Source organism: Belonocnema kinseyi, chromosome 2, assembly GCF_010883055.1.
Source record: "Belonocnema kinseyi isolate 2016_QV_RU_SX_M_011 chromosome 2, B_treatae_v1, whole genome shotgun sequence".
In the NCBI taxonomy this organism is placed as follows: Eukaryota; Metazoa; Arthropoda; class Insecta; order Hymenoptera; family Cynipidae; genus Belonocnema; species Belonocnema kinseyi.
Genome location: NC_046658.1, coordinates 79,355,891 through 79,366,540, shown reverse-complemented (window position 1 = coordinate 79,366,540; position 10,650 = coordinate 79,355,891). Strand labels below are relative to the sequence as shown.

Sequence of the window (10,650 nt, the reverse complement as noted above, 5' to 3'; positions counted from 1 at the left end):
TTTCAAATATTTAAATACCAAATAGACAATTATAAATGTTAACATTTGAGATTATTCAATTTGGTTTATTCAGAATTCAAAATTCAATTATTTAATTTTAAACGAATTTAATTTTTGAATCTTCAACTATTAAGGCTTGCACTTTAAGATAATTTACATAATTTCGTAATAAGAAAAAAAGTATTAAAATATTTAATTATGAATGCACTTAAAATTATTCAAATTTCGACGCTCCGAATTCAAAATTGATTAAATGTTTTAGAATTAAAATAATTCAATTTGCAAAGCTTTCGATCCCAAATTATTTATCCTCAACTTCAAAAGCTTTCGGTATAAAATTATTCGATTTTAAATGTGTATAATTTTGAATCAATAACTATAAAAACTTGAATTTTGAGATCACTTACAGAGTGGCGTAATCAGAAAAAAGTATAAAAATATTTTTTTACTATTGAACTCATCGATTAAAAGAGTTGAATATTGAATAATTTTGTATTAAAAATTAATCTATTTGAAACTTTTAAATATCAAAATAAATAATTATGAATGTTAACACTTGAAATTACTCAATTCGGATAATTTCTAATTCAAAATTGATTAAATGATTTTAATTTAAAATTATATTTTATAATCTTCCACCAAAAAATTTAAGTTTTGAATAATTTTGTATTAAAAGTAAGGCTAAAAATAAAATTGTTTAATTATAAATGTTCGCACTTGATGAAATACTTTCAATTTGAAATCAATCAAAAGCTTTCGATCTCGACCTATTAAATTTTAAACGAATTAATATTCAGAATCTGCATCTGTAATTATAAAAATATTATTTCATTCTTAAAATCTTCAATAAAAAAAAAAGTGAAACGTTAAGTTACCAGCATGAAATTATTTAATTAGAAACGAATTTAATTTTGGAATAAACTATTATAATTTGAAGATCACTCTCTGCCAGGATTATATTAATAATTTTTGGGGGTGAAACATTCAATTTGGATAAAAAGTGACTTTTGTATGTATGCAATTTTAGTATCTCAAAAATGTTCCTTATTCGGACGAGACTTGAACCGAAAGTTGAGACATTCAGAAAGGCAGCGAGTTCCGTAAAAACAGGTGAATTTCAATAGCGACACTGGACTCCTCGCTTTTTTCCTAGCAATAATAATATAATATAATATCATAATAATAAAATAATATATATATGTATATAATATATTCCTATGTTTGCATCTCTATTATTAATCATATTAATAATAATAAACTCTGCAGCATTTAATACAGGTTTGTTCACACGGACTAGATACATCTCCCACGGAACGGTATACCGAAATAGGCATTACCTTCCTTCGTTAGTACGAAGAAATAAATAATTCGACGATATAATCGTGGTCGTCTGATCCTCTATGCCAGAACTCTGTGGTACATTCAAACGAACAGAGCTCGATACAAAGAACAAGAAAAATATAAACTTCGGGCAATCAATCAATCAAAACGATGACTTTCAAACCCAAATTAATTTTTAAAAAAGAGAGAGAGAAAAAAAAGAAAAAGAAAACCCAAAAATATCAAATGATTCAGTCAAATGTTCGACCGTCTATTTTCGTTAAGCCGTTACCCTATTCTACGCTCGAGACTTTATTGCATTTTTCCCTTTGTCCAATGTCATGGAACATACGATGAAAACTGTTTGGCGGGAAATTTTCACTTTTTTCGAACAGCACTTACAAATTGCCCCGGATTCCAGTTTTTATGTGTCAATTGAGTCTTATTTTCGACACTGGAGCTGCAACTTTGAGTGGCTAATTTTTCATGACTAACAGAGACTGCAGCATTTCGAGACATCGCCCAGATGAATGTGACAAACAGTTGGAATTCCGGCACAGCCTTTTCCAACAATACCGTCTTGAACGAGGCGTGAGAGTCCCAAATTCTGATTAATATCGCCGTCGCTGCCGCGATGCTGGTACCACTTTTTTTGCTGCTCCCTCCATTTGTCGTCTGCCGCGTTACAGAGAAGCATCGATTTCGGCGAGGGTGGATTTATTTTGTCCCTTGTTATACTGCCGCAAGAACGTGCTTTATAAAGTCTTCCTTTATTGAAAAGACCCGGTAGAGGAACGCAAAGTTTCTTATGAACAGCGAAATACCTGCTGAGTAGTTTCATTCGTTTACTTTTGACTTCGGGTTTGTTTAGAGGAGTCCCTCGGTCAACGGGTTGCTGTGGAACACCGCCATTTCGGTCGCAATTTTTCTCTTTCTTGCAACCAACATCCTGCTTTGCTTCAGTCTCTCGCTTCTCTTGCTTCTCGCCTTTTGAGATTCCTGTCAACAATCAAATCGTGCTGATATAAGAATACATTTGCGAAATTCTAAACAATATTTGATCTTATCCTGGTCATTTCCGGATTTGCAAGATTATATCGGACCAAAAACAGGGTGGACATTTTAATCGAAGAAAAAAATTTGCAATCATTTCCCGGAGGTTTCCCGGTTGGCAAATATTTTTGACGGTCAATTAAATAAAAAAATTCTAGCCCTAAAGAGCTAATTATTTCTTCCTTTGAATAAAGGAAAAATTAACTGCTAATTAACCCTCAATTTGCATACATGGTGAAAATCACGGTAAAGTGAATCGAGGGTGTTCAATACCCCATCGTATTTAATCATGTATTGTTTAACCCCTATTGAATATTTTGTCACAATAAAATTATCCGAAATAGTTCAAGGTATCTTTTATAAGATAGAGTTGATCTTATAGCCATTGATTTATTTTAAGTTTGATAAAAAAATGGTTGAACAAAAAAAAGTGAAAAAATGTTTGTTTTTTTAAATTAAAAATTCATAACTCACACAATTTTAACCTACAAATTTGTGACTATACTTTTGAAATAGTTTACTTTCATAAAAAAAATATTGCAACATGGTTGCTTTCAAAAAAGATATTTATTTGCATCAGATTTTTTGCTTTTAAATCGATTTATTATTATAAAAATTGAGGAACTTTGACATGTAATACTATAAAAATACCAGAAATTGAAAAAAGAGACATGTATAACTGTATTTTAACAATTATATTTTATTCAACACGTCCACAGTACAAAAACAAAAAAAAGTATAAAATAATCGAAAAAGAATTGTCTCCAACTAAAGCTAGATGGCGACATTTACTCAATTTTTTTCGAATTAAGTATGGTTTATAAGAGTTTAAAAATTGCTTGGGGTGTCAGTCACCCACAATGCACTTTATGGGTTAAATTTAAAGAGATATTGCAAAAGAATGATGTGACCAGATTCCTACCTTACCCTCACTTTTTTTATTTTCCAACATATTTTCACACGAAGCGCCACATCGAGTTGAAAATTTGGCATAATAAATAAGAAGCATTAAGAAAGGTGGGTCTGGTCCTAAAATGTAATAATTATGAAAAAAGGAAAAATAATTATTTACAACAAAAAACTTTTTTCTTAATTATACAAAATTTAGGACCAGACCCACCATTTTCAGTGCTTCTTGTATAGTATCCTAAATTTTCAACTCGATGTGGCATTTCATGTGATAACAAGTTGGGAAACGAAAAAAGTGGCGGTAAGGTAAGAATCTGGTCACGTGACCCACTCATCACATGGCCTTAAAGGCATTTAAAGTAAAAATTTTATAATTTTTATAAATTATAGAATTCATAGATAAAGATTCATTTCCAAACATATAAATCCATGTTATCATCTTCAACGCTCTAAATTTAAAAATCAATCAATAAATTTGAAAATTAAAAATTATAGTATTTTAACCAATTTTAAGCTAGAAACATTAAAACTTGAACCATTAAATTTTTTTTAACTAAACCATTTTTACATTAGAAGTTGACATATTTTGATTTTTAATCGTTTATACATATTGGGAATGGTTAAACTGCGATATGTCACATGGTGACAAAAATCTGAACTAGAAAGAATAGGTACAATTTGAAAGATGTATTTTAATTTATACATAAAAGTGTTTTAACGATTTTTTAAAAATTTAAAGTATTTATTGGATAGTACAAATAAACTTTTATGGGAAACAACGGGTTTTAGATGGAATTTACATTTTATACAGTGAAAAAAAAATTTTGTTGACAGAAATATTTTTCTAAAAAAAAAGCAATTATTGTACTGTTTATTGTAATTTTCAATAGATTATAAACTTAAATCGACTTATTTTTAAGCAAAAATGAACTCAAAATAAATTTTTATAAATTTATACTTGACATATTTACTGTTTAAAAATCTGATCTATAAGTCGATCTATAATCGTGTATTATTAATTAAAGTTTATTTAAGCTTACAATACATTGAAACTTACATGAAATAGTGAAATAATTGTTTCTTTGTTTAAAAGGCTTTTTAGACAAAAATGTGTTTTTTTCACTATATAAGATGGAAATTCTATCTAAAACGAAATGTTTTTTGATCAAGATTTGTTTTTAGTATTTCAATCATTGTTTTAATCTTCACAAAAAATCGTAAGAACACTTTTGTGCAATAATGAAAATACATCTTTAAACTCGTACCTAGTCTTTCTAGTTCCAGTTTTCGGCACCAGGCGGCAAAATGGTAGACCACTATTCCCAATATCCTTAAAAAGCTTCAAAATTTTATTTAAAAGGCTTGAAAATATATACATGTTGGTTCTAAATATATTTTAATATTATTAGAATTTCAAATAATTTTTCAGAATAGAAAATAATTTTTTATTTTCCTAGCAATCTTAAGAAAATGCTTTTATTTTTTTGAAACTTCCACAATATTTAAAAGCTTATACATTTTTCTTCAATATCTGCGAAAAATTAAGTTTAGAAAAAATTAGGCCGCAGCTATTAGCATCGGAATTTCGGTTAGAATGCCCTTGAAATTTCAAAGATTTAAGACTTTCTATTTCAAACAATTCAGTTTTGAATTATTGATATTTTCACGACTAAGGCTTTTGAATTAAACCAGTTTAATTTTAACGCTGAACTCTGGAAATTCTTAAATTTTGAACTGATTTAGAATCGTCCTAATAAATCCATTATTGTTCAATTTTTGATACTTCAAGTACAATTCAATTTTTTAAATAATTAATTAATCTATATTTACAGTTAATCAAGTAAACATTTTTTTTATCAAAAATTTTCAATTTCTAAAGCTTTTAATTTTTAATTGTTTAAATCTTACAAGACTGCGTTTTAAAATTCTTTAAATTAAAAATGTACTAAAAATAAAATATACTTAAATGTATTAAATATATGCACTATAAACTAAACATAATGAATAAAAAAGATACAAATTTAACTAATTATTTTTAAAATGGTTAAAATCCAACTTGGACAGATTTTCCTTCTAAAATTTGTAAAATTCCCGATCAACAAATAAATTCACAGTCATTTACGGGTTTTCCCGGTTTTAATAAATTCCCGATCGTTTCTCCGTTTCCTGGTCCAGCGCTCATTTTGCAAAAATAAAAATTATCAACTAAAAAGATTAATTTTCTAGCGAAAAAGACGAATTTTTAGTCAAAGACAGTGATTTAAACTAAACTGACGAACCGTTAACTGGAATAGTTGAATTTTCAGTTTAAAAATAAATCTCCATGAAAAAACAATGATTTTTTAACAAAACAGTTATATTTTAAACCAAACAGATAAATTTTTATCTAAAATGATGAATCCTTAACAAAAACAATGATTTTTTGTCAAAATTGTTGAATTTTCTAAAAAGAAATTCATTTTAAACCAAAAGAGATGAATTCTTAACAAAAAATGTAATAGTTTATATTTTGATAAAATAGACAAGTTTTCAACAAAATAGTTGAATAATTCTCGACCGAAAAGACAAATTTTCAACAAAACAATGGTTCTTGCCCCACAAATTAATTTATCACATGAAAAGTGATTAATATAATCTTTTTATTTGAAAAAGTGACTAATAGTGACTGTGTGGCCCTTATTATTTTTTACCGTTACTTCCCATAAAAATTCTCTGATTTTTGCTTTTTCCAAGTGTCTGACTCAAATAGGGTACCCATAGGGGCCAAATTTTGAAAATAGGGTACTTTAGGGACTTAATCCTAATATAGGGTACAATAGAAGAAATATGAACCGGTCTGTGAGGCCTGAAATTATTATTAATAATTCTCGACTTGAATGTTCTCCAGATTTATAAAAAAATTAACTCTCTTTGCGAAACCCAACGTTTTTTTCACATATATTATCAATTGCAGAAAAGTCGATAAATATCAGAAAACCTTTTTGCAAGAAATTGATTGACTTTAAATCATATAATAAGAAGGATAATGCATTTTTTGCGTCTAATAAAGGAAAATACAGTGATGCGTTTTATTGCAGACTAGTAGTAAATGCACGCGCGTAAATCGCCCGTTCTTATCTCTGAATTTCTATTTGCTAACATGAAAATTTTCAAATTAAAAAATTCCATTATTAAACCAATTTTTTAATGCAAGGTTTAAAATATTTTTTAAACAATAAACAATAAATAATAATTTTAAAATGCAAGCGCTGAAATTAAAAAAGTATACAAACGATTTTGGACAATTCAATTAAAATAAAGAGTTGAATTTTATAATTTGTAAGTCGAAGCGCTAAAAATGAAACAATTTTAATTTGATTAGGAGAATCATGGAACTAGCAGCGTTCAAAATTAAATAATAAAACATTAAAAACTTTTACATTTTTTATAAATTGAATTCAAAGCGATTATAATTTGACAATTTAATATTGAAAACTAAATTAAATCTTTCAAAGGTAAAGCTTCTAAAATTCTAGAAATTTAGATTGTCATTACATGATAAAATTACAGATTAACATTAAAGCTGATCATAGAACTTTTTCTAAAATGAAAAATGCATTCAATTATTCTAAAAAAAACTTTCGAAATAAATAGTAATTTTAAACGGGAAACGTTAAAAATGAAAAAATGTTTACTCCCGAACATTGACGAAAAAAATCTAATAACCATAAACTGTGATATTAAAACTTTTTTATACTCAAACCCTTTCAATTTTCAATTATTGGAAGTAAATTTAAATCGCTGAAAAATTAAAAAATTTTAAATTGCTGATAATACTTTCTGAAATTTAACCTATTAAATTTTAATTGGAAATTAATACCTATAACAGGAAAAAATGTAAGGTTGTTCATGAAAATTCAGAAATTTGAAATTGCAACCACTTAAAATTACCGTATTTGTCCATTTACTAATGTATCAATTTCAGATATTTCAATTTTCATCGTTTTTAATCTTAAACTAAGTTTTTATTTTTTTAATTTCACACCTTTCTTTAGAATTATTCTGCATTCTAGAAATTTTCGAATATAAAATATTTTTCAATTTAAAATTACTTATTTGTTTAAATCTTCAACTAAAAATCGAACAATTTTAAGATCTTTAATAAAAAATTAAGATAAAGAATACAAAATAATATTGTTATCATATAATTAAATTTTTTAAAATTAATTTAGGAAAAAATTTTAGTTTTAAGGCCTCAAAGATTAAACTGTTTTAGAATTGCACATTCAAAATATAACTGTAAATTAAAATTATAGACATTTTGAAGACACTGAATATATTGATAATAAGGATCATATCATGTAGTATCAAGTGACATTAAAAGGACTGGATAGATTTTTTAAATAAAATATGTGATTTTGTCCAATCAGAAGTCACTGTCATTTTCACCATTCCAAATTGCAGAATTTTAAATACTGCGAGAAATATTTGTGAAACTTTAAAGTTTAATTATTTTTAACACTCTGAAAATTATATACTTTCTAGTTGGGAACTATCAAAAATTACAAAATGCGCGAATTATGAAATACGGGAAATCTTCCGGTGTAATATTTCTCTCCCGGCTTCATCCCGGTTTATTTATTTTAAATTCAGCCAATTAAATTGAATTGCAACAAATTATAATGCAACGATAATGGTTTATCAATAAGTTTGATTTAATTCAAAGCAATTTTGAATAATATTTTTATTAAACTGAAGAAAAGTATTCGCTAATCATAACCATGTTATTTTTGGCTTGTTATTACTTTAGAAACAAATATATTCGAACTATTTATGCAAAGATTAGAATTACATTTGAAAATAGCAAATCTGAAGAAAAAAAACTCTGAACTTTTTAACAAAGTTAAGGGGTTAACCCACTTTAGAATTTTCAAAAACTCGAACATTTTTTTTGCTTGAAAGGTGTTTTAGGATCTTAAAAATGATATACCAAAGGATGTAGAGCGGAAAAAATGTCTAAATGATCACATTTTTAATTCTGCTGCAACACCTCTCAGGTATGCCCCGGTGATTTTAGAGTACTCAAAACTTTAAACGCGTTTTTCTGGAAATCACTTTTTTTGAATTGGCCGGAAACATAACTCGAACACATTCTCACCGATCGATCTGAAATTTTCAAAATATGTTCAAAAGTGTTTTCTCCAGTGACGTACGTAGGATTTTTTATATTACATAGTTTTTTTTTATAAATAATTTTGTAACGATTTTTTAATGAAATTTTAAACTTTTTTTTAAAATGAGCACTATGTCGCGAAAAATCAATATAGTACCGAGAAAAAAATCCTACATGGACACTTTAAAAAAAAGGCGCCGACGGAGAAATGCTGCGCAGCCTCCATTTTACAACATTTCGATTGATTTCTTCATTAAGTCAAAAGAAACAAACCAAAAATCCTGAAATATGCCTATTTTTCCGTGCTCTACAGTGGTTTAGCCCCTTAAAATAAAACTTTTAGATCGCAAGAACTAATAAAATTGGCTAAGGTAAACTGACCATTACTGGAACAACGTGAAAAGTATGACCAATACTGGGACAATACAAAAAATCGTTGAGTATCTTTTATATTCCAACATAAATTATAATAGTAAAAATGTTCTGTTATTTTTGAAGTTCTTTAAATTTTGTTACACTTTTGTCCTGTCAAGTTGTACATTTAGTAAAAAATAATAAAAAATATTCCTCAAAATGTGTGAATGAACTGCTACAAAATTCGCCATTTTTTATATTTCAAAACTTTCCGCTACTTTTATAGCATTGTATTATTGAAATTTCTTACATTAAAAGAAAAAGTAATGCTTTTTTTGCATATTTTTAATACGTTTGAGAATAAAATTCATAACTTTATTAGCGATTTTATTCGATAACTTATGAATATTTTAACCCTTTGCGGCATGGTGGGAATGCCGTATTCCCACCCTTTTTCATATCATTTTTTGCGATTTCAAAATAGTTTTTATTGGATTTTAGACAGATTTTTTTAATTTCATGCTCGCAGGATGATAGAAAATTGAAATTTTTTTGCGAAGGGTCTAAATTTTTAAAATAATTTGTTAATACTTATAAACAAAGATGAAAAAAAGCCTTTTGGGTTGAAAAAATTCATTATTGAAAAAACTGTCCATTATATCCTTATGAAAATGAGTACTTAAGAGTTTTTGGAGTCGCTGAATACGAATCAGGACTCAGATTTTGAAAATTCAAAATGGTGGACACAATATGGCTGCCGAAATTTGGAATATTTTTAGATTTTTTTCTGAAAATTGGTATACAGAGGTTTTCGGGGTCGCGGATCACGAATCTGAAATCAGACTTTGAAAATCCAAAATGACGGATCCAACATCGCGGTCAAAATAATAAAGTTTTCTGGATTTAAAAAAAAATTAGTGTACAAGGATTTTTGGAGTCACTGATCACGAATCTGAATTTAGATTTTGACAATTCAGAAAATTGGTACTAATCCATGTTTTAGGTGAGTAGTGTATGTTTTTTCAAACCTCAATATTCTAAATATTTGTCATTTTGAATACAGATTCAAGATCAGCGACCCTCTGCCTGTGCCAACCTTCAAAAAACAATTTAGAAATATTTTGAATTTTGGCCCGCACATTTTGAATGTTCAAAATCTAATTTCATATTCGTGATCAGAGATACCAAAACCCCTGAACACCAATTTTCAAAAAAAAATTCCAAATTTTGCCCGCCATATTGGATCCGCCATTTTGAATTTTCAAAATGTGAGTTCTGATTCGTGATTAGCTACTCCAAAAAACCCCTGTATACCAATTCTTTAAAAAAATCCAAAAATATTCCAAATTTAAGTCGCCACATTGGAACCACCATTTTGAATTTTCTAAATCTGAGTTCAGATTCGTGATCAGTGATCCCAAAAACCCCCGTATACCAATTTTCAGAAAAAAAATATGCCAAACGTTAGCCGCCATATTGAACCCGCCATTTTGAATTTTCAAAATCTGAGTTCAGATTCGTAATCAGCGACCCCAAAACCCCCTATGTATCAATTTTCATGAAAACTCGTTTCCTTGAAAAATGTATGCCGGAAAGGGTTGATGTCCCTCATTTGGAAAATTTTTTGGCGAAGTTATCTAAACCGGGACGAGCTGTCGTTGACTGTCTCAGTTTCTGACACTTGAACGTGAGTTGCGAAATTGCGTTTCCATTACTGAGACGCTCACTTTCATCGTGTTTTTAATTACACGTCGCAGTATTATACTAGTGATATATTAAAAATATTGTTTATAAGACACGACCTTGCTGATCAATTGATTATTTATTTTTATAAAGTTATTCAAAGTAGTTTATTTAAACCT

At 27.9% G+C, this 10,650-nt stretch overlaps 1 protein-coding gene across 2 annotated transcripts in view; it reads right to left on the bottom strand.

Annotated features, from left to right (window-relative positions):
• Window positions 1–909: 909 nt before the first annotated feature.
• The window catches only part of LOC117168030 (SNF-related serine/threonine-protein kinase-like), a 91,437-nt gene continuing 81,696 nt past the window's right edge, over window positions 910–10,650 (bottom strand). The window contains exons 10-11 of one of the 2 annotated variants that reach the window (XM_033353356.1): window positions 2,145–2,319; window positions 910–2,057 (exon numbers count right to left, since the gene is read on the bottom strand). In XM_033353356.1, coding sequence (XP_033209247.1) covers window positions 1,811–2,057; window positions 2,145–2,319 — 422 coding nt within the window. In that variant the 3' untranslated portion in view covers window positions 910–1,810. Of the gene's footprint in view, window positions 2,320–10,650 lie in introns of both variants that reach the window. The other variant, XM_033353355.1, reaches the window with a different exon arrangement.